The sequence below is a fragment of the Corvus kubaryi genome, unplaced genomic scaffold (assembly GCF_017639235.1).
Source record: "Corvus kubaryi isolate FWS band 111438036 unplaced genomic scaffold, C.kubaryi_AGA036_p1.0 37357, whole genome shotgun sequence".
Taxonomy (NCBI): domain Eukaryota; kingdom Metazoa; phylum Chordata; class Aves; order Passeriformes; family Corvidae; genus Corvus; species Corvus kubaryi.
In genome coordinates, this window is record NW_024581117.1 from 11,834,797 (window position 1) to 11,860,133 (window position 25,337).

The 25,337-nt window shown below is 38.3% G+C and overlaps 1 protein-coding gene across 7 annotated transcripts in view; it reads left to right on the top strand.

Annotated features, from left to right (window-relative positions):
* GRID1 (glutamate ionotropic receptor delta type subunit 1) overlaps positions 1-25,337 on the top strand; it is a 496,676-nt gene that overhangs the window by 395,193 nt on the left and 76,146 nt on the right. For all 7 annotated transcript variants that reach the window (XM_042033280.1, XM_042033281.1, XM_042033282.1 and 4 more), the window contains exons 7-8: positions 4,664-4,825; positions 6,062-6,181. In XM_042033280.1, coding sequence (XP_041889214.1) covers positions 4,664-4,825; positions 6,062-6,181 — 282 coding nt within the window. The remainder of the gene's footprint in view (positions 1-4,663; positions 4,826-6,061; positions 6,182-25,337) is intronic.

Below are 25,337 nucleotides of genomic sequence, written 5' to 3' on the forward strand. Positions count from 1 at the left end.
TGATAGAATTAAGTCTGGCCATGAATGTCAAGGGAAAACCCAAAATCTTTTATATGTACGGTTGGTGATAAAAAGGAAATGAGGGGAAAATATGAGCCCTCTCTGAATGGAAATAGGAGATTTGGTTACTCAGGATAAGGAGAAGGCTGAGGTATTCAATGATTTATTTGCCTCAGTCTTTACTGGCAAGTGCTCCAGTCACAAGCTGTGAATGCCCCATCCCTGGTAGTGTCCAAGGCCAGGATGGATGGGGCTTTGAGCAACCTGGTCTAGCAAATGGCATCCCTGCCCACAGCAGGGGGGTTGGAATTAGATGATCTTAAAAGTCCCTTCCAACCCAAGACATTCTGCCATTCTTTGAAACACATTTAAGAAAATGAAATGGGTCAAATTTTCTTCAGTCTCTCCACTCTAACAATGTCCTTGTTAGCACACCATTATACCATAAATAAACCACTGATCTTTGCTGCTCCTGATAAGATGCACTCTCGTTAGAGACAAGTGTGTAACTGCACCTGGCAGTACTTGAACTTTGAAAGTTGCCACACAGTTTTAGGGCATGCTGGGGTGTGCATAGCAGTCACCATGATCTCCCTTCTCAGGCAGCAGGCATTTCTGGCAGGCTGCACTTGGTCTGGACTCCTCTTCCATCTGCTTCATCCTTGGAGCTGACTGCTGTGGCCACTCACTGAGCGGTTTTGGCAGCAGCAGGGTACAGATGCCCAGCTTGGGAACGAGTTTTTGAAGTAGTGGCATCTCAGCGTCAGCTTGCCTTCCAGCTGATCTCTTCAGCATTCTCTGGCAGGACTCCTGGCTCTGCTGGCTGCTCAGGAGTTGGGGTCAGTCTTTGTGGCTTGCTGGCCTTCTTAGAAGAGCACTTGTCTATGATTAGTCCCTGTGAAGAAGCTAAAACCTTTCTTCATATATAACTTTAAAAGTAAAATCATTCTGGAAAATCTCATGAAATTCACATAGAAACTTCTATGAAATGACATTTAATACTGTGACAGATTTCCATCCTTGAAAATTTCTGCTGTGCTCTACTAGTGTATGGTGGATTTATGTCTCCAGTGCAAAAAAGAGCTTCATAAAGTCTGGAATAATTTCCAGAAGATAAACCAGAACATGCCTAAAATTATTCACTTACAGGGTATATTCTTTAACATATTGGTGAAGCAGTCACCATCATTCTTTTAGCAGATAGATCAAAAACCATTTCAGTACCTCCAGCTCTTACACTGTCAGCAGTGGAGTGAAAGAAGAACTAAAAATTAATGTCACTTCCTCCAAACATGACTGTAACGAAATACTTTGTTATAGTCTAGGAATTTTTATTCTATTAAGGGGAATCTCTTCAGGTAGATACATGTCCTTCTATTCTCTGTTCCCCTGTGAATATCCAAATGAGGGAAATAAAAAATGCTCCAGAGCTTTGAAAACACAAAGTAGCCAAGTATGTTGCCTTGTTTTTCTTCTCTCTTGCTTTGGTACCAATTCTGAAAGCTACCTGAAGACGAATATTTTAAATTCACTGTTTTCTCATGCCTCTGACAGTACTGGTGGAATCAGAGTACAGCTGAACCCTTGGGTATCTCAAAAATTCCCTTTCAGTGGTCGTGTCCATACTCCCAGGGAATTTGACAGTTCATTGAAAATTAAAATACGTGTGCAGGTGCAGTAACGAGTGCATACAGGTCATGTCTGCTAATTCAGTTTTCTTTTCACAGCATCGCTATTCTGGAGGTTACAGCAAATTCATGTTGCAAATATGATCCAGGACATATGCAGAGATTTTGCTATACTTAAATGTAATAAAAGAAATTATTATAGCCCTGAATCTACTGTGAGATCAGACTAGAATATTTGTGTCTTAATTTTTTGTTCTTAGTATTACAGATCCAACCTTAGTTGTGGAAATTTTGATGCTGTTTTTTTTTCCTAGATTGCATATTTTCTGTTCTAAAATAGAGGTGTTGATTGTGTGAATAAGATGCAACTTACTCTTCCATAGGATATTGACTCTTCAGTGAGTAATGAGTAAAATGTAGTTATGCATGCATGTCATTTTTACTGGAGTAAATAGAGTATGATTATATGAAGGAAGGAATTTTGCTGATTAAAACCCACCATTTACTCATGTTTGAGATGAGGCTTTCAGCAGAACAGAACCAGAGTGGCAAAATACCAATGGATGAGTGTGTACAACAGAATGCAGAATATTCTTTCCATGGCAAAAAGTAACTTGCTGCATTCTCTGCAACATTTTCTTCTGCTGTGGTATGAATCTCCAGATGTAGAATAAGGACAAATGTAGTGAGAGACTCCTCTTGTGCAGACCCTGTCTTGCTGTCTCTATCATTCTTTCAAAAGAAATTAATGGAACAATAGTGGTGCAAAGTCCATTATAAATCTAACTGAACTATGAGGATTAGGTTGGCAAACACAGGATTGTTTTGCTCTGCAGAGGGAGGTAATTTGAGTCGGGTGCAAGGTCAGGCAGGCGAAGATCCTCAGTGCAGTTCTCCCAAGCTCTTGGTCAGTCATATGTGCACAACTGTGGCGTCTTCTCCAAGCACATGAAAAGCAGAAAACAGTGTATCCAAGTGCATCTTATATTTTGCCGTAGAGCTCTCTGCTGCCAAACCAAGCACTGTTTTTGGGAATGAGGCTGCAGTTCTCCAGAACTGCAAAAGAGCAGTGCCAAACAGAGAAAACACAAAGCATTTCTGGTCTGTGGGAGTTCCAAGGCAACAGCCACTGAATTGTTAGTTAAAAGTGAGTGTGTAAAAACAAATTCAGTTGGGAACAAAGAGGACCACGAAGGCTTAGAAGAAATGGAATTTTTCCTTATGTATGTAGAACCTATTTCTAAGAAAGTGGATTTTGTTCTGTGTGGTTTGGGGTGGATCTTTGGATCTTGTGGGATCTGAGGTTTGGTTTGATTTTTTTCTATGAAGAGTTGTTTAACCCAGAAGAAAAGTGCCCTTGTGAATAATAAGGATCCGCTTGGTTGCTTTATTTGAAAGCTGTTTGGAAATATCTGCAGAATAGGGAAACAAATGCAATTGAGCAGAAGAAACTTGGTTGCTGGGACTCTTATTAACTCTTCGACTACTTTTCTTAAAACGAGAGGAAGTATGCTGTATAGCTACTTTGGAAACCATTGTAAAAGGAAAATGTTTAACCGGATAAAATAGCAAATACAGGCAATGTGGAGTGCTTGTTCAGCAAGGCTGGAACGAAAAGAAGGAGAAAAAGATGGCAATGCCAGATGGGAGAGATTCTCCCTGATAGTATCTTCTAGGTTTTGCACTGTTTTCATGTTAAGATCTGTTTTTATGTTTAGTCACTTTAAAAAGTGTGTATTTTGCAACATCTTTTTTTCTTTGTATTTTGATTCTTTCAAAATTAATTTTTGCTTATATATCTTTTGTTCAGATTTACTTATACTAGAAGATTTTTCAAAGTGCCTATATTCTCAATTTATGTCAAACTCTAGATCATGGAACATGAAACATTTTGTTTCTGAAGATTAGCATCTTACAGACATCAGAAGTTTACTTCCAGCCAATGATTCAACAGTAATATATGTTTAAGCTTTCAAAGAGTGATGCTTTTATTGGGACACCTAGAGTCACATTTGTAGGAAGCATGCAGCTGCATTAACTTCCACCTGTATTCCTTTCCTGGTCTCTAGGCGTTACTTTCTAAGGTGTATTAGAAAAATCAGGAGATAAAGACAAATTATTATTACTAATAATAATAATAGAAAAATATGTATCTGGACAATGATGTAAAGTGAAGATTTGAGTTCAGTAAAGACTAAATCAAACCCCCTGTGCATAGGTTTGATGAAGAGTGCACGTGAACTGTGGAAACAGGCGAAGAGTATCTATTTTTTTAAATCACTTGTCTCAGCCAACTTCCACTGCTAAAGTTTTACCATTTGAGGTGGATACCACTGCCTGTCAAAGTTCTGATCATGTATTGCTGGACATGTCTTGGTTTGAAAAATTAATACATAGCTCAACATTACTAGTGTGGTGTTCTGTTCTTACTGGAGTCTTTGTCATCAATTGTTTATTTCTGTATCTCTCATGTTAATTGAAGAATAAGGAGGCTAAAATCAATAGCTCCAGAGAAAGCAGCATGTAACCAGTGTCCTGTATATTTGGTGGAGAGATGTTAAGACCAAAATAATACTGTCATTTCTGCTCCCTCTGTTCTTAAACAGTTGCGTATTAGATTTTGCTGTGCCAGAAATTACCAACTGCTCAAATGAATAAAATCTCCCAAGAACTTAAGTCCATTCTATCTTCCCCTCCTTGCTGAAAGGACTGACAAAGTAGCAACCCTTGTCTTTCACTGACAGATAGCTGTACTCCCTCTGTAGCTTGAGTTTATATGTGGAGTGTGATCTCTCTTTATAGCACTGCATTGCAGTAATGCTCAGGCAGTGCCAGTGTGCCAGAATCCCTTGGCCAGAGGGACCTAGGAGCACAGGCATTTGTCTCAAATGCCTTGACTGTTGAACGTGTCAAACATACCCAGCTTTTAGTTCTTACCTATGCCTTCTTTTGTTCTGTTTGTTTGCTGGTTTTTGTAGTTTCTTTGGAAGGTGCTCACATAAAAAAATGAGGCTTATTCTTATTATTGTTTGCAGGTTTCCAACCTGTACCTGTATGACAGTGTGCTCATGCTGGCCAATGCTTTCCACAGAAAACTGGAGGACAGGAAATGGCACAGCATGGCAAGTCTGAACTGCATGAGGAAATCCACCAAACCTTGGAATGGGGGAAGATCCATGCTAGAGACTATTAAGAAGGTGAGAAAAGACAACCCACCAATGTGTGAGCAATTGAAAGAGCTGCTTCATGTCTACTTGAGCATTTGAAGAGGGTTTTCACTTCTATTCAACTTTTCTTTGATTTATTACAAGCAGGTGATCTACAACAACCAGGGACAATCTACAGCTATTACACGAGCAAATGATTTATGATAAACAAGTTACACACAGTGCAGTGTGAGTCCAGTGGTGTGTGTTCCACTTCTGTTGTTCTCAAAGCTGCCTTCTGTGGAGGAAGTAGGATTAGGAGTAGTCATGGGAATTGATTCATGAATTTTTGCAAGAAAACAATTTAAGGAGCTCGCGGTGGGGGGCAGCCAATGATGGGGTTTAAGACTTACGTTCCATTTTCTACACTGAGATAGCTTTGTAAGTTAGCTGATCATTGGTAAGGATCCATTTGTGTACTGTAGCCCAGAGCAGAGCAGAAAGGATCTGATTTGGCTAAGCTGTCACTAACAGTTACACTCTCTTGCACCATGCTGAAATACTCAAATATGGACAGAACTGTGGCTTTGCAGACACATGGAACTTCTTGTATAAAAGTTACTTGATCAAAAGTAACAGTAGAAAAATCCCTGATTTTTTACCATACTAACTTTTGCAATTGTTCAGAAGAAACCCCCTGTTCCCAAATATGCATTGATGAAATCATTTTCCTCTAGTAAAATGATGCAATTTGATCATTCTGACAAGTCCTAATGATGCCATCCTTTGTTGCTAAATTAATTCAAACTTCAGTGTCACGTCAAGCTTCTTTGCTACAAGCCATAATCAAACTCTGTGATACTTTCACAGAGATGCAATTTTATCTCTACTTCCTGCCTCTCTTTGGAGCACAGCAGGCAGACCCTTTCTTTTGCCTGTGCACTAAAGCCCAGAACTGAGCCTGCTGCCCTCAGTTACACTGGGAGGGCTGTTGTCTCACCATCCCCTAAGGCCCTTCTCTTTTTCTTTAGGGTCTGTTTCTGTGGACAATAATGACCTGATGGCCATAAACACTGGGTGTGTTAGTGCTGAAGTAATTTTCTGAAGAAACTTTAAAAGCTAGTCTTTCGTGTGGTGCTGGGTTTGAGCTACTGAAGAACATGTAATTGCCACATTTAAGTTCACCGTAAACATGATTAAAGCATATTTGGCACACATTTTATGCGGAGGAGTGTTTATGAAGGCAAACTTCTTCTGTTCTAAAATGCCTGAAACTTATTTCCTTAGGGCCATATAACTGGGCTAACTGGTGTGATGGAGTTCAGAGAAGATGGAGCCAACCCCTATGTCCAGTTTGAAATACTGGGCACCAGCTACAGCGAAACATTCGGCAAAGACGTGCGGAGGGTAAAGATATGCTGCTTCCTCCTCTCTTTTGTTTTCCTCTAAATAATATACATCCTGCCTCACAGGAGAAAATGTTATTCTTTAAGAATGAATTAGTGCTATGCTGCAGAAGACATTTACTTTATGAGAAATATTTTCTAATTTATTACACACTTAAATCTTGAAAACTAGTTTTATACTGGTAGGCAGGAATCCTGCAAGTTATTTCCCATGTGCAGTAACGATGCAATGCCATAAGCATCCTGTGAATATAATAGTGAAGAGTGCACAATTTAGCTTATGTATTTTATTGTTAATTAAGATAGGATTACTGTAGTGTAAATATGGAAGATACAACACAATTGGCACTTGTCTTACTAAGGAAGCTAGCTGAGAATATAAATCACATAAACACACTAGGATGTTTTAAGCATAGCTGCTGCGAGAATTTGAGATAAATAGAAAGCTCTTGAGAAGATAATTTCCAAAACGAACTCTGCTATATCAGGACAGATATTGACCTATCAGTGGTAGCTAATAAAACAAGGACAGCCAAGGATTAGAAGGCAGTTAAAGTGGTTCCATGGGCTTATTAACAAAAATTGTCTTGTTCTGAGAAGTCTACCTTGAACATGCTCATGCAGAGGGGATGCTCCAAAAATACATGAAACTCTCAGTTGAACAGTGAGGTTCTCATAGGAACTCATGCTATAAATAGTTCCTAAACTGCTCAGCTGGTTGAAATACAGACATTACTGTGGTATGATCAATGGGTCCTACATTAAGCAGAGCTGAGTGAAGAGGATTTCACAAATAATTAAAGCATATGTAATTTCTTACTTTCATTTGGCCATTGGTTTCTGTGATTTGTTTTGATTTGCCTGAATTACAGAAGTGTAAATGGAAAAACAAGCAAAGAACGTGTGTTTATATAATCATCTTTATCAGCTAAACATGAGATTCTTTCAGAGTCTAATTTGGCACAAGGATTCTGGACACGGAGCCAAAGCTGTGCAATATCTATTAGAAATTCAACAGAAGGGAGACAAGTATTTGAAATACATAAAGTTCCAGGAGATATAATTGAAAATTTTCTGTTGCCAGAAATATGTCTCTGAACACTTTAGTTTGGCTAGGCAACCTCTTATACTGTGGTGACCAGAAAAGGCTATTTCTTGGTCCACTTTCATTTCTAGATGATTGAAAATGAGGAAATCTTGAGTTTCAAACATTATGTGAATTATAAAAGACTATCTTATTGTCTTAATTTTGGAAAAAGTGTTGCCTATTTAATAAAACAAGGTTGGTTTAGGAAGTGTAGGAATCAATCCTGGTTCTCAGACAGAAGTATGCTCCTCACTTTATGCACAAGTATGCAAGCCAGAAGTATCTGGTGCCGTGTGAGATGCTGTGGACTATCCCACTGTTTCCAGCTGCCCCTCCAGAAAAGCCTGAGTGTCCTGTCAGTGCTGTGTTATCCCTAGAACATGGATGCCATGGGCCGTTTAAGTTTGTGTAGGAACCCAGAGTGCCGAGAATATTTCTCTGCCTGTTTTTAAGGGTTCTTACCCCCCTGAACAACACTGTTTTAGCTTCAAACCTTGGAAAAAATTACCAACAGTCAGACAAGAACTAGAAAATACAGTGGTGTGAATTAGGTGATAGACTACTATGTAAGATTGTCACAGGGTGAAAAATTTAGAGGTTTTAGACTTCTCTTTATAGCAAATGGATAAGAGTAAAAAATACCAAAATGGAGGATTGTTGTTCTCTAGACCTTCTTCTCCTTCTTCTATTACTCCATATTCTGCAGTAAAAGTGGTTTGGATTGATTGGATAGAAAATTCCTCAGTTCCTAGTCGTGTTACTGAATAATTGGTAGGAAAATGAAAATAATGTATGTTTTTAGTAACTATTGGTTAAAATATCTTTAAAAGGCTGTATAAATCTTGATAATTGCTCTCACTCCTACTTTTCCTCCTTCTATGCTGTACCTGGGTCACGCTAGTGGCTCAGTTCCTCTGATAGGACTTAATAAACAACTATCTAGAAGCATTGAAACTACAGAAGATGTCTCGCTTTATCTCTCAAACTCCTTGCAAGGACTTATTCTCTCCCATCAGAAGAGACTCGATTTATGGCACGCTAAAGTGTCAAGTTTGGTCCCATTTTGTTACAGAATTCCCAAGTGACTTTGCTTAAGTCACATAAGTGTTTGATGCTTTGATATTTACTTTTCAGTAACATTGGCATGAACACCACAGAGCACAGGTTTGAGCCTTACAGGGAAATTGGGGTGTGTGAGTGTACATTATTAGGTGTTTTCTAATGTGCATTTCAAATATGGTACCACAGATACAAATGCTTTCACTTTGGTGTGTGCAGCACACTGACCAAATTGACACATAATCCAAAAGTGTGAGGTGGAGATAGCTAAAATATCGCTCAAAAGTAACCACGAGGCAAAGAAATAAGTAAAATTACTAAATGGGAAAATTACTAAAATGGCTGACCTGATACTACTGATTACTTTTGATCCTTAATGTGCTACTTTGAGGTGGTGCTACTAGGTGGTTAATACAGAAGGCTTAACTCTTTGGGTGTTAAATGCAGAACACTATAGAGTTCCGAAAAATTGAAAGGGAGTATAATTCTAAATGGCCAAAAAGCTAATGGTTGCAGAATACTGCTCTGAGCTAAAATGAGGTTCTGGAAGTTATCCTTTCAGTCTAGTATATAGAGAGAATAAAAAGTCAGCAGTATGCTACGGAAGTTTGGAGAAGAACTTGGAAGAGAAGATCCCTCTTAGAGCAAAATTACCATGGAACTACTGGAATTCAATTATTTAGGCAGCCTTACTTTTTATTATTGCAGCAAAAATATGTTACAGCTTAGAAGTACTTTTAAAGGCTCAGAAAGTCATGCTTGTCTTATTTATATTACTTGAGTGAGAGACCAGCTCTGATTTATTGTCAGCTGTTTCCATTTCAGCTTTTGCTCAGGTTTAGCTGTGGAGGCATGTATTTTGGGTAGAAAACAGAGGGCTCTTTCTACATGGTTTTATTTAATTCTGTATGGAGAACATCTGTAGTTATTCATCCCTGTCCAGACCCTACAAAAAATCTTTGCACTTAGGATTAGTGACAGGGTAGGGCAAAAGACTGTAACGTTGAGTGTTGAACCTTAGACGGAATCCAGTCAAAAGCTTTTAACTGGACTTTTAACACTCAACATCACTTACAAACTTTCTTGGGGATCATTTCTACCAGAAAGATTCCTGGGAGGATGTCCAAGTCAGTAACAAATCTGCAGGGATTTTCAGAGCTGTTTTGCAGGGGCATCTTGACTCTCCAGTTGTCCTGAGATCTGGTCTTTCCACAGACCATTTTTCCTTCCTCTAGCTGTGATTTAGGTATGAGTGCACATAAATGTACGTATCTGATTTCTTAGTGTGGGGTCTTTATTCCCCAAGTCACTTAGTCTATCTTCTCCTTTCTTACAGAAGTCTAACACCATGTGTTTTTGGTAAAGGCTCACAAAGGCTTCTGTGTATTTTTTGTGTTACCATTTGTTTTTCCTTTAGGTGTACTTTAGTGAAAAGGAAACTTCAGAAAATGCTCTAATTTCTTTGGTTTAAACATAAAAGAACAGGATATGTCCCTTAAGGTATATCGCCTTGTTTTACAAAAGGCTTGGGTAATTGCCTTCTATTCACTGTGTACATGTGGAAGTTTAGAAAGCATCGTGTATTCATGCTTAAAATAGAGATTTGTGTGGTGGCTTATCAGGGCATTTGAAAGTTGAAGATTGCTAGAGAAACTGAAAAGGCTTAAATGTCTAGTGCTTGATGATTACCACTATGATTTATGTTCCCAGTGTCTGTAAACACCTTCAGAAATAGCAACCAGAGTATCTGTATATTTTAAGAGAATAAGAAAAATAAGTGGATATAAAGTGATAAGGGAACAGAATAAATCAAAAAGGAAAGACCGAGAATAAAGCTGATGTCCTACTTTCACAGTCCAATGATCAAAAGGGGAAAGGAAAGCAGGGCTACATTAATTCATTCCTTAGCCACCATCTGTATTATTAGTTCTTATTAATGAAAGCCTTGATGGAACTTTCAGAACATCTGGGATGGTTCATACTTCTTATGTTCCTGCACTTGGATGGATTCTGCACAGTGTAAGAGTTGGACTACCCAGCTGGGAAAGCAAAACTAAGGGAGTTGGAACTCCAGGGTGGCATTCCTAGCAAGTCACCACCTCACCACGAGCTCTTGAGGTGTAAACATATTTGTTCTTGTTTGACCATGTGTGCAGAGAACACCGTAACAGCTAACATCCCTTGCAGGGATGTGATTAGGCTAAGTTAGATAATGCCTGTAAGGAGCTTTATTATAATCTTCATCTTCATCCTTGGCAGGAAGATCTTCTGTAAGTGTGAAACGATGTGGGTATTTAGCTTATTTTATGATAGGGAACATATTTTTTCTAAAGCAATCTGCATTTCTTTCCCAAGCTGGCTGTAATGAAGGCAGAACTAATGGTTTGCACACATTTTGTATTTCATAAGAAGCATTCTGTTCAAAATGATAATGTTTATGATTGGTTATTCATTTCTGTCAGTTGGTATGTTTAAATTTTTTTTAAATTAGATTTTCTTGAAATATCATCAGCTTTGTAAACAGTTATAGTTGTTTCCTACAACACTTCTGAGGCAGACTGCAGAAGTCACTTTAAGTAGTTTTTGTGATATGTTTCACAGTTGTTGGAACCACATTTTTGAATTTTGATACCGTGATTTATTTGGGATTGTTACTTTTAGACAGAATCTCATTATTATCATGATGACAAATCCTATGCTTCTTATTCATTGCAAAAAGGAATGGTATTTTTAAAGATCTGCAGTATCAAGTGCTTTCACCTCCAAGAATATTGACAAATCCCATCATATGCTGCTAAAAGTTTTATATACACCAAAAGAATTCTCTTATGTGGTTCCTACTGTAATTGAATCAATTTTACTTACATGGAAAAATACATAACTTAATTGCCTGAGTTTAGCTGTAAAACAGATTCCTGCCTCCTGTTTGAGCGCTTCATAAACAGGCACTTGGGTGTAGTGTTTTAGTTTAACCTGTTTGGCCAAGGTATCTTTCAGCAGAAATGTAAGAGTGAAGTCGTGGCTACTTTTGACCATGAAAACCCCCCATTATTTTGAAAGGGGAAGGGCTAATAGTCCTCTCCCTCTGGGTAGAATGCATTTTCCACATATTTAAATTTGGTTAAACTTTCTGCTTCAGTTGATTGAGTGTCACGGTGGAACAATTTGGAAAAAGACCATTGAGATTCATCCTATAACCATGTTGTGTCAAACTGAAAAAAGAACTGAAGTATTTTGCTCAAAATAATAAACCCCCTTAAATTTTTAGTTCTGATTTTCTGTACATGATGTATATGAGGAATAAAATTAAATGCATTCCTTGCATATTCCATAAGTTGAATTATTCATGGTGAGAAATACAGTTTAACATATAGGAAATGGCTATGATCAATTTTTAAATCATAGAAGAAAACTAAAGAAGGAACATAATAACCTTGAGCATTTTGTTTTGTTTTTTTTTTCCTGAAATGAAGCGGGGTCGCTGTTTGCCCAAGTTCTGCAAACTGGGCTTTTTTTTCTAATTGAAATATACTTCATGTTCTGTATGCTTTCATTGTAAAATTCTAGCTGAATTATTACACTCACTAAAAGTAGGTAGGCAATTTAAAAAATGTGTTTTCTGTTGCAGGTATGTGATACTTAGTTCTTTTAAAATTGTTCTTAATTCCATTTTATGGTTTTTTTGGAAAGCATTGCCCATGGGACTATGCTTGTGTATAAACTGTTACTTGTATTTGCAAATTATGCCAGTGTCAACACAGAGTCAAAGGGATGTCCTGCAAATTTGAGTTGGAACTTCTCCAAGAGTAAGATCATGCTGGTCTTCCCCTTTGGAAGACTGTCTATATGACATTTTCCCAGTGTGAAGCTTGTGGGTAGATTTTAAAAAGCAGCCATAATCTGAGCTAAGAGTGGGGCCAGGACAATTAGGACGCTGCAGAAGTTTCCACAGGCCACATGCACCACTACCTGTATGCTTAGAAATTCTGTTTAATTTATAAGTCACATACCATATCATACCTACCAGGTTATAATGAATCTTGGGTATAACATTCTCCTTTTTTCACATATAGGCAATCGTGCATAAAATTGTGATAGTAGGAATGCTAAAATCAGCCTTGTAAAAACAGTTGCATCTTTAATTTTGGAGTTTTCGCCAAAGCTCCTGCAATTTATTGATGAATCCTAGGAGGGTATCAGAGTGGGATAACAAGAAAAGCCCCTTTCTATAGCTCAGCTCATGAAGGATCTGTGCTAAAGTGTGGACACTATGAAAAAAAGGTATTTTCATACAGCAACAGGTCAAGATTTACTGAGCTTAACAAAGAAAGAAAAGTATTTGAAAAAAACTACACAAATTCTTTTTACCTTTTTTGAAAATCCAAAAATGGAGATTATTTACAATTTTCTTTTTCACAGTATCAATCTTGAACAAAGGCAGTAAGCTCACTACTCCAGAAAAGAGGAACAGTCTGTCTTTTTTAATTTCCTGCCATGAGAAATATCTTTGATCCATGATTGTTGTTTAAAATTCACACCTATTCCAGAACTTTCTGTTGAATGCCAGAGTAACATTTTTTTGTATAATGTCTGTTTAGCAAAATTGCTTTGAAAGAAAACAATAATAATAATAATAGTAATGCCAAAATACTGTTAACTGTTAGATGGAATAGATGTCATCTTAGCTATTATAAAGACATAAACTAAGGAGATCTAACATCTCTTCATTTGTGGCCTGATTTCAGTGTCAGGGACAGTTGCAAGGACTGGATGTTAAGGGACACCATTCAGGGTGTCTTTTCTGCAGTATTTGAAAAATGTATTTAATTCTTCTAATGGTCGCTGCCTTGTATCATTTGATAAACTGCAAATACATGTAGGCCAAACATAATTTATGAAGTAATTTATTTCAGCAGTAATATTAAAATCCAGGGTAACTCTGGTGCCTGCCTGTGTATATTGCGCTGATATATTCAATATGTCAAAAAGTGGATCTTTAAATATAGGTAGTTAATTTATTTGGTCATGCTTCCATTGTAGTTAAGAAAAATGAAAGAACCTTATGGTTTCTCTTTAGTCTTATTAAAATAAACAACATAAATAGAAGTTATCTAGATTTCCCCTTCTATTTGTATTTTTATTTCTGCCATTTCATGCCAGACTATATTACTGTATGTGAGTAAATACTTCCACATGCACGTTTTAAAAGACAAGTTTAATGACAAGATTTCTTAGTGGTTAGCCCAAATGCGGGACATGAGGAACTTCTGTGGCAAAAAATGCCACAAACTGTCTGGCTTGGTTTGGCTTGGTTCCTTAATTTCATTATGCTTAAAAAAAAAGAATAATCCTAATTCCTCAGTTTACCTTTTTGGAAAGATACGTTCAAAAGGGCATCAGTGTTGTGATGAGGGTTCCTTGTCTTTATTAGCTAATTCACTGCAATTACAGTACTTGGCAGAGGTTGCCTGCTGCTGTTCCAGTTTCTCACTGAACTGCCTTGAAGGTGAGGACTTTCTGTTTTCAAACTACACAGGAAACACTGAGTTTTACCTTAAAATAGGTACAATCTATAATGAATGTGAGCCTGTGTCAAGGAAAGAATTCCAAAATATGCCTGGTCCAATACCACAATATCTCTTGCAGTGGGAGTGGATGAGTTTATGTATTTGGGTAAAATACACAGATGATATGTAATAAAACTTGTTTTGCATTTTGAGACATCATTTTACTGGAATGAAGACAGGCTTACATAACTCAAATGGAATATTCTTTCTGAGCATGCCATAGTACGTCTGTGTTTTTAGTATGTTAATGAGTGTGATGCACAAACATCTGCTTAACTCACAACAGTATCTTTCCTATGAAAAGGTAAATTGCAAACTCCCACAGACTTTACTGATGAGGTCTGAAGAACTTGTGAATATTTGGCTTTATTAGAAAGCAAATGTAATGAGGAGTACAGGGAAAACAAATAATCCAGGGATTCTCTGTGAAGGAGTTAGGAAAATATCCTGCTGTTCATTATTGACCAAAGCAGGTAGCCAGATATAGGTTTTCTTTTAGGCAAAGAAAGAGCATAAAAATAGTTAAATCTGACACCAGTTATTTGCTTTTCATTTACTTGCCAAGATCAGTTTCCCTGAATAGAAGCAGAATGAGAAGAAAGAGAGCTTGCTTTCGTATGGCAGTAAATTCCTCTCAACTGGAATACCACCAAAAGGTCCCAAAAGGTTGTGCTTTACTTAGGACAACACTTGCACTTGTTCTTGCTGTGTCTGAAATTCTTGAGCTGTCTTCTGATCCTGCCTTTCTCCCACCACCACAGAACTATAGGGGAAAAAAATGGGGAGTCAAATTTTTTCTCCTAGATGCCCTGTGTTCTGGGATACTGTGTCAGTGGTGAAGGTGGCAGTGACACTTTTGTGTTCTGTGGCTGCCTGAGGGACTGGCGAGTCCACCAGCCTGTTGAGGGAATATCTGGTCTCAGCAGGTTGACCAATATCTCCCTGCATTGCTCATTCTAAAATCTTAAATTTTTCAAATTTTATGCATTGGTGTATTTTCTCTGCTCTGAGAGAAGTGGATATGTTTTAAAGGAGTTGAAATAGCACAATCTAGGGATGGTATCTGGCTGATACCAGTTCTTGGGCATTTGTCTGAGTTGTTTTTAAGTAAGGATCGTCATCTAAATATACAAGATGTTGGCTAAATGCAAAAACAGGTGTACTTTTAGGTGTACTTTTACAAAGTAGCCTAAAGCTCTCCAAATACTGTGGTTGGCCAGGGAGGTGACTGAAGGTACCGATGCTTTTGGTTCCTGGAGCCTTACCAGAAAGTAGTCCTAGACAAGTACAACAATCACCAATTGCTTACATGGAAGAAAAAATGATAAAATTTAGTAACTAGGAGCGTGGGTGATATTTAATTGTATAAGAACATTTCAGTTTGAGTAGTTCTAGCACCATCTATAATTTTCTTAAAGCTTTATGTGCAATTTATTCTGCCATAAGATTAATAATACAGTAAGGCACAAGTTTGCTTTGCAAGATTGCTGTCTGAGCTATATTGAATCTAAACTGAGCTCATGTTCTCTTTCAAGATGCTATTCAATACCAAGCTACAAGGCCACTGTAGCTATTTACACTTCAGTAGCACCTGGAGGCTGTGGTTTTGTTACACCAAGAGATATCGAGGTAATTAAATGTACAATTATTGTGTAATATATATAAACCATGTGGTTGTGTGTACAGAAATCTGCTACTGCAGTTTTGCCATTCTGACAGGAAAATGCTGTCATAATCTAAGTTTGGAGAACATTCAATGTTGGTGCTTCTCCAGGGTGTTTGCCAAGATAGGGATGAATATTTCTCTGGATCAGGTGTAAGGTATGACTTTCAGGGTAGGTGTAACAAACAGTGCTGCTCACAGCTCAAACTTGTGGAGAAAGCAGCTCCCTTATGGAATAGAATCTGAAGCTGTGTCTGCTTTTTTCCTTCTTTTCTCCTAAATTTTAAAATAATGGGGAGTGAAGTATTCCATAGTAGGTTTTCCAAACTTTCTCAGTAATACTGCGAGGTAATTGCACTAGAGAAACAAATCTTATTACTTGATGGCTTTTGGGTTTTCTTTCTAGGGTAAGAGAGGGCAAAAGAGAGCACAAAACATTTACTTTATGAGCATGAGGGAAGTGCGCTGAGATTTTGTTGTTATTTTTCATTAGCTCTGATTGGTTTCTGAGTGTTCAGTGGAGGACTGCTCCTCAATAGACTCACTGAAAGACCATTCAGCATTCAGGGCTTTCTTCTTTTTTTGAACTCAAATAGGAGCACAGTAACCAGTGAAGCAAAAAACACAGATTTGCTGGCTGAGCTGGCTTAAAATGAAAACATGAATCTGAATCTAGGGTACAGCCCACAGATTCTGCTGCTCTAATGTGGCTCTTACTACAGCGCATTTCAGTTCCTTTCTTAATTAAAACAAAATGTCTAGTCTTGTTGGGATCTCAAGAAGAGTTTCTTATGTCAGAGGCTTGCTCTCTGAGTTTGCTTCTCTTCCTCTCATGCATCCCCCAGTTTCAGACCTAGTTGATAGTTCTCACTTGTGTGTTGTGTCCTGCACCCCATAAACTTCTCTCTGTTGAGGAGAGAAGCCACAATGCCCCACATTTTGGCAAGAAATCTGGGGCAACTCTCTGTGCAGTCTGGCTCTGAAAGACTGGTACCTACTTCTGCTGCCCAACCACAACTTTTCAATAGAAAACATATTGTCATACTTGAACTGAGAGATTAAATAGATTCCATCCATTCCACAAATCCGTATGTCTCCTGTTTCTATTTTGAATGACAGATGAATTGTTCAAAGATCTGTAGCTAACTAGGGTTTGATTTATTAAAAATGTAAAGAAAAAGTGTAGAATGCCTAGTGTTAAATCTCAGAAGAAGAAGGGGAGAAGTTTTCATATATGTTTTCGTTTTTTATGTAATGTACTTCTGTATATTTTTTCTATGGGTGGTATGACAAGATTTTATTACCAATCCTACTGTGTCAGACAGGACTTAACACCATCATAACACTTGCTCCATGATGACTCTTGTTGAATCTTTTTAATTATCCACATACCATGCTCCTGTTCTATTTCTTCCATTCCCAAGCTGCAGTGCAAAACAGTCATTTATTGTAGCCAGTAGAGAAGGCCAAATGGGAAATATGGATTGGATGGCCTTTTGTTAATACATTCTTTTTTTTTTTGGTGAGAGTCAGATTTCATAAGGAAAGGAGCTCAGATTAGACTAGAGAGGCATTTTTCAGAACTAATCAAATTTTTAAGGCAGTAAATAGTTTGGGCTTTAGAATAATTATTGCAATTACATTAGTTTTTTAGTATAATTTATTATGATTTTTCAAGTTCACGGGAGAGAGTTACTGCAGAGCTAGTGAGCTGTTTTAGCAAGCACACTGCAGGCAAAACACAGAACAGCTTGGATTGGAAGGGACCACTCCTCTTTGTCCTGTCACTCCATGAGGGTAAAACGTCCCTCTTCAGCTTTCTTGTAGCTGCCTTTAGGTATCAGAAGGTGCTACAAGGTCTCCCTGGATTCTTCTCTAGGCTGGATAACCTCAGCTCTCTCCACTTGTCTTCCTAGAAGAGGTGCTCCAGCCCTCCAATCATCTTCTTGGCCTCCTCTGGACTTGCAACAGCAGGTCCACATCTTTGTTTTATGTTGGGGACCCCAGAGCTGGATCCTAATATTATCAGGAAACAAATTTTCTTGCTTAAAATCCATCAGTTGCCAAGAACAGGTACGGTACAGCCTGTTTCTTCATAATATACAGCACTTCAGAGAGGATCTTCACCTGCCCACTGCTCCTGCTGCCTGCCAGATTATCATTCTCTTTCTCACAGATTTTGAGCAAAATATTCTTTAAGAACCTGCTCTCATTTTGCTTGTGTCTCTGTACAGGAGGATTTATGGTAGGTCTTTTGAGTATTGATACTGGATTTTGAAGATAAGCTGCCCCTTTTTTGGCAAAGAAATAGAGCTAGCAGGATCTCCTAGAAGGATGAGAAGAATTGGAGCAGCAAGGATCTCTTCAGCTTCCTTCTCCCCTGTGTCTCCCAGCTCAGCCTGCCCACATTAATAATCTTCATTGCTCCACAGCAGTTAGGCTACAGCAGAGATTAAATATCCTTTCCTGTAGCTGAATTAACTTTCTAGATGTAGGTGGTATAAAACAGGTACATCAGTGTACCTACTTCCTCTCTGGCTTTAATTATTTCAGAAATGCTATCTATTCTGAATTCAAAATAGCTGTGGGTATTTCCCTACTTAGAAGTATAGGATCAGACTACTAGCAAGGCTCTGTAGAGCCTGACCTTCTAGTTGAAGTGAGCTGTTTTAATTCTGGTTTTGAAACACCACTCTAGGATGTCTCCCTTTCCTAGCTCTGGCTTTCTTCAGTAGGTATTGCATGGTCCAGTCCAGACAGACAGTGTGTGGGTTAATACTGCTCCAGATGAATGAGAAAAGGAAGGGATTTTTTCTCCTCCTTTTCTATTAGAAGTAAACTCACCTTAAACCCAAAGCCATTTGTGTGTTTGTGTAGAGCCATGATTCTGCCCCCTGTCGTAGCTTCAAATCCTTCCCTGTTCCCCATGCTTCCCGTCACCAAAAACAGGCATTAGCAATGTCTCCCAAGACAGAAATTGGGATGGCTGTTAGTTTGATCTATCTTAGTTCCAGAATTTCTTTGCTTTTCTGTAGGCATCTCAAAATCACAGAATCACAGAATGAGCTGCGTTGGAACGGACCTACAAGGATCATGCAGTCCAACTCCTGGCCCTGCACAGGAGCAGCCCCAAGATCACACCATGGGCCTGAGAACATTGTCCAAACACTTCTTGGTGCTATGACCACTGCCCCAGGTTCAGTGCCCAGCCACCTTCTGGGTGAAGACCCTTTTCCTGATATCCAACCTAAGCCTTCCCCAACACAAATTCAGGCCATTCCCTTGGCTCCTGTCACTGTCTCCACAGAGGTCAGTGTCTGCCCCCAGAGCCAGGCAGCAGCACAATGCTCTGTGGGGAGAGCACCAGGAGCACAGGCAGCTAATTTGAGCAATCCCAGAAACCTGGGGATGCAGTGATTCTTGAGGAAGGGACCTCTAGCTGGCCTGCAATTTAAGCAAGCTGACAAAGTCTGTTGATTTAAATACTGGTTTGATTGACAGCATCTCTGCTGAAATCCACTTCAGGACTAGTTCTGTTGCCTTCCTGATGTATTTGTACTGAAGGATGTCTGGTCTTGGCTGTCTCAGACTTTTTTTATGTCACAATGTGCTCAATTGTAAATCCAAATGGTCTCCCTATTTTTGTTGCTGTTAGCCATTTGCATAAACATGCTGAATCTTTAAATTCTGGGCAAGACTGTAAAGCATGCAAACTCCTATACATGTATTCTGCATCTATAGATTTCACTGTCTCTTAATTTTCTCTGTGGCGTATTAAAATCTGATTTTCCTGTCAGTCACTTAAAAAATGACAAATCAACAAAAAGCAATTCTTCTGGGAGCATTTTGGAGGCTTTATATGGACACGTTTTTAAGATGAAAAAAGCACAGCAGTTAAAAGTCATTATTTTACTTTGGTGTGCTGACTAATGCTGTCAAAAATACAATGTTGAGAAACAAGACATGCCCAGTGGAAATGCAGGGATATGAGAAAACCAGAAAGAATTTATGGATACAAGTCATCAATAAACCTGAGAGACAATATCAGCGCTTCCTTTAGCTGATTACAGGCTAGAAACACTGCTATGCTTTACAGACTGTACATTCTATTATAGAACTTAATATTGCTGTGAGGAAGAGGCTTTTTTGTATTATCTCTGTATAATATTTTGCAGACAGTCCTGCAGTGTCCCACCCAGTTCTCTGAGCTGGCACAGCTGCCTGGCTGGAGCACAGACAGGGCTCAGCGCTCGCCTTTGCCCTCAGCAGAGGATCCGAGCTCCCATCAGGGTAACACACCTGGGGCACTCCTGGTGTGCTTACTGCACAGGGAGAGCAGCCTCACCTCTGCTCAGGGGGTGGGCAGACACACTGGGAAACACTGGAAACGTGGGCACACCTGGGATGCTTCAGTTTCCTCCAGGATAGGAAATTGCTACATTCCTGTATCATCTATCAAACGATGAGGATTTGGTAGATATTTTTGGACAATGTCAAAAAAAAAGGGCAACAGGTTGTCCAGTAATAGTTTAGAAAGAAAAATAGGGCAAATTTGGATTTGAAGAAAATGCAGGCTATCTTAGCACGTGTGCAAATATTTCTTATTTAAATCAGATGGCATCTTTTAAAAATAATAGAAGTTTTTCATAGACTTAAGGGATAGTTCATCTTCTAGGTCAACTTTTTTCTTCATTTTCAGAAAGCTAAGAAATGTTTTGGCCATCATTTTTATCTTTGCGATTTTCAGTTTCAGGAACTAATTCCATATAGGGATTTTTTGTGTGCGTATATATATACATACATTAGCTTCTTTCATGTAAAGGTAAGGCTTTTATGTATAAAACAAATTAAATTTTACCCCAGTTTCACCAATAGCAAGCAATAATTCCTTCCACTGTAACTGGCAGGCAGCAAGTACAACCAGTGCAAGTGGGGGTTCTGTTTTCAGAAAGGCAGCACATGTAAGGTCATCCAGATAAACACACAGAGCACAGAGCAGTCCTTAGCTTGTTTTTCCCTGCCTGTCGCTTCTCTTTGCAGCCATTCCAAACACCTTTGATTGGCTGTGCATCATTACCAGGCATATATACACCTCAGCTGAGAGTTTATTAAAACCAGGTATTTTCTATTCATGAATGTGTCTCTGATTCTAGTTTATAAAATCTCCTTTATTAAAACTTACTCTCACTTGGCATTTCTTTTAATTATCTGAGAGAAAATGGGCAAACATTTTTTTCTTTTAATTTTTCTTTTGCAAAGACTAAAACATTGAATTCTAGCTAGCTGGACTTTAATGTCTTTCTTCCTACTGCAGCCTTTTGTCTTCATAGAAAATGGTCTCCCTAAAGTTACTTTCATATGAAGACCATTGTACATCTGCAGATCTTTATTTTTCCTTAGTAGAAAACGAGGCTGCCTTGGAAATGGGTGTTGAATGGATTTTTAAATTCCCTCTGCCTCCAAATGTGTCATTACTTCACTCTATCATTTAATCTCTTTTTATAAATATTTTCTCTTACTGTTTTGTAGTAATCTGCTTAAAAGAACCAAAACCTGTTTATTTGCAATGACAGAGGATGTGCTCTACCTGAACATCTCCCAGCTAGATAATTTCTAATTCTCTTAATAGATGTGTTTGGTAGATAATGACTTACATTGAATCATAGACTACCTTGAGTTGTAAGGGACCCACTTATATAATTTAAATTATTAATTAAATATAGGGGACCAGCATACAAATGTATAGAAACTACCTTATTTACCAAAATTCTTCCAACTGCATCAGTATTGTAGGTTGGTTTTTTATGCATGTTTTAGGGTATATATCTGGAGAATATGGCGAGGGGGGCGGGGGAGAAAGGACATCTGAGAAGAGCAGCTGCCTGGCTCCTTGTGAAAATAGTGTGTCTTTAAGGTGACCAAAGTCCAGTGAATGAAGTGCAAATTGATTTGGATCTTATCACAGTCTGGCTCTGTCCCTTTCCCAACCTAGGTCATGTTTCCTTTATGTGTATAAAACTCGACATAAACTCTTGTTTAACTTTTTTGCTTGTGTTACAGTGCAAATTAGCCCATTTGTGCCCAGCTAGCTTCTCCTTGAAGTTTATTCTCAATTGTGTTGTTTCTCTGAGTTTGAAGCAGATTCTTAGCTCTATCAGTTAATTTGTGATGCAAATTGACTTCTATTGAGATAAATATAAGCTGCTAGTTCCCATCCTCCCGAAAACTCCCTTGACTTTCCCCTTCTCCAACTGTTGTGTACTTCGAAATGATTTACCTGTCATGTTTCAAACTGTTGACATTGTGAAGTAGTTGTTACTATTCACTGCAAAAATTACTGAATATTTGAACATGTGCAAAAAGATGAAGGGCCCTTTAGGATGAAAATCTCTATACTACAGTGATTATGCCGACTGATGAAACTCTCAACTGCATGTGGTTCTTTTTTCTTCAAAACAAGAAATAAATTAAAACATTAAAACTTTCTGATGTGTTTCGAACATCTGATGTTGTTTTTTGAAATAAAATGGTAGACATCTACCTCAATAAGGTTTTAAACAACCTTTCAACTTCAGTACTCTGTTAGATTATGCCCTCAGGAATCTATTCTTATTATAATTATGACCCGGAGGAAATATTCTTGAACAGTAAGATTTTTTCCATGCTAATAGCACAGTAGATGTAATACTGAATTGATGATTGTTTAAAAGCTTTCTGCCAGTATGAGGTAGAATGATCCAGGATCTTTGAAACAAGATGCTAACTTTGGGTTGAATCAAGAACTGTAATAAAGGAGAAATAAATTCTTAGGAAACATGTAGAAAATTAGTAGGTTGAAGATGAAAAGAGTGAAATTATTAATAAGAGTGTTTCTTTCATTACACAACAATAGCTGCCATTTGTGCTGTTGGGAGATCTGTGGTTAAAATCAAAGGATCTGTGTTCTCTCAGCGCTGTTCTCTTGTCACCTTCTACTTTAATGGCAGTGAAAAGATGCCATGGGGTCAGTTTCATAAGCAGAAAATGCAGTGTTTTGTTAATGCTCAGGGTAGTTTGATCAATGTTATCAACACCACAGCCATAATAATTATTCTGTATTCTAGAATTCATATTGGACAAAGACTGCAGAGCAGTGGCACTTTCAAATCTGTGTATGTCTTTTTCTCTATTTTTAAAGAAGAGCAAAGTGCATGAATTTCCTCATCAGTTTTTCTACATGAGGAAAATAAATGGTAGAATAACCTATTTACAGACATGACATTTCCATGAGTTCACTTATCAGGTCAAAGTTAGATGTCTCAGAGACATGCTATTATTTTAATAGAGACTACATGCCTAAGTGTTTATCTTCAGTCCTTGTAGTACAGGAATCCAAAATGGAGTCGTCATAGTGACCTCTTCTGGTCTTAAAATCAAGTGTAGTATCTCCAAAATGTGGTAATGGAACTGTCTTTCACAGCTGGTCTCTGTCATGGGGGGGAAAAAACCCAATGTTTTGGGTTTCAGCTGCCTCTGATTTACCTTGTTTGGGCTTCCTATTTTTCAGCTCAGAATCAGGTCCAAACCTAGCAGTACGGGGAAATATCCAAATATATTTATTTATCTGATATTTTTTGCCTTAATAAATAGAAAACTTTGTTTCAAAAATAGTTATTCTTTGTCCTAGTGTGAAAACACTTGGAGCTTGGTTTTAGTAGAAATGTTGTTTACATTTTTGTTTTTAATTCAGAATTTTGGGATCTGTTCAGTTCACTTTTTCCTGTTTCATTGTGACAGAACAATCTGAAACACAAGAGTGACAGTGCCTAACACCTGTACATAAACAGTGGAAACAAAATACGAGCTTGCTGACTTCTCCCCTCAGACTTGATCTATGTGTCTTAATTTCATGTTGCAGAATGTATATTTAATATCAAAATGCAGGAAGTGAAAAGCTGGTGCAGAACCTTGGTGGTGTTTTATATGCTCTTGGAAAAGTCTGATTGTTTTATGTATTTTGAGCTATGGTTATTTTTCTGTGTGTTGTATCTGCCCTGAATATCTTGCTTTGCAATACGTGTAGAGATCAGGTGGTGCTATACAATTTATATGTGACTGTTCAGAAAGTCAGAAACAACTTATTTGAATACAGCAGTACAACAGAAGTTGATGTCCCTGATGAGATTTAGTTCTTTCAGGGCTTCGGCTTTCCTAATCTGATCCTGGCTGCTCAGACAATTTCTCTGTATCCTTCCCAGGCTTCCTGTCCTTGCTTCCACCCCTCTGTGGGCTTCCTTTTAGTGTTTGAGTTTGTCCAGGAGCTCCTTGTCCCCCCCACACGGGCCTGATGGTGTTTTTGCCTGGCTTTCTCTTTTTGGATGCATCACTCCTGAGGAGTGATCCTTGAATAGTGACCAGCTTTGCTGGGTCCCTCTTCCCTCCTGGACCTTATCCCATGGCACTCTACCAAGCCGATCCCTGGAGAGGCCAAAGTCTGCTCTCCTGAAGTCTGGGGTAGTGAGCTTGCTGTGCACCCTTTTCACTGTCCTAACACTTCACAATTCCACCATGTCATGGTCACTCCAGCCAAGGCTGCCCTGGAGCTTCACATTCCCCGCCAGCCCCTCCTTGTTGGCGAGAACAAGGTCCCCATAAATTGACTTGGGGGATAATTAGAGAGCAGTGTGGGGGAAGATACAGAAGTGACTGAAAAGGGGAGAAGAGAGTTGGAAGAAATTAAAGTTAGAAAACAGAGGATAAGTGGCAAGTTGTGTTTTCATCTCAAAATATAATTTCACCTCGTTTTTAACCATAATGACAGTTAATTGAAGGAGTATCTAAAAACATTAACCTGGAAAAGTAAAAAAAGAAAATGCCAAGCATAGTGGTAATAATTACTGGAATAGCCCTTTGATAGACAGGTCTAAAATTAAAGTTTGTCTCATTTATTTAGGTTGTAATAGAATGTTTGTCCTGTGTCTGTTATTAGAGATTAGAAGACATTATTGACTGTTCTTCAACAAGAAAACTGATAGCAGCAATCTCCTGCAAGGGGAAGTCAGACTCCTTTAAACCAGACGATTAACCTTGTCATATTTCTGCTGGTGTAGTGGGTAACACTGTCAGATGTTCGGATGCTTTTTCTATATTCAACATCTTCTAATGAATTGAGGAGAGAAATGAGGAGATCAGTGTAGAATAAAAAAGAAAGACCACTAATATTCTTATTTTCCTGTGAGTCTACCCTATGTCTTGAGCAATATGCTGAGCTGGGTAAACATTACATTTAAGACTACATTTGTAAAAATTTTTTTTCCTTTCATATAAAAACCATTGGAAATGTCTCTAGATCTGTAAATTTAAGTGCAGTTTTATTTTGTGCTGTAGTTCCAAACTGTCCTTTTCTATAAATGGAATGTCATGTTGACAGCTTTCATTACATTAAAACAATTTAAGGCTTCTACTATACTGTAGGAGGTGTAGAGAGACTGATTTGCTGTTCACTTCTCTTAATGGTAATTTAAGAATGACCAAATGAGGCCAATAAAAAGCTTTCAAAAGAAGAAAGCTGTAAATAAGATAATTAATCTCTAAGATACCAGTTTCACAGATTTCACTATGATAGTTTGGTAATGTGATCTAGGACATGGATGTCCAGAATATTGTAGCAATAATTTAAGAGCCAGTTCCTGAACTGTTCCTGTTAGCACATACAGAAAATCAGTAGGAGTACTTAGCAAAGATATCACTGCTGAAGAGTGAGCTGGAACCTCAGATTTTGTGCAGTTGTGGAAGGGCAGTC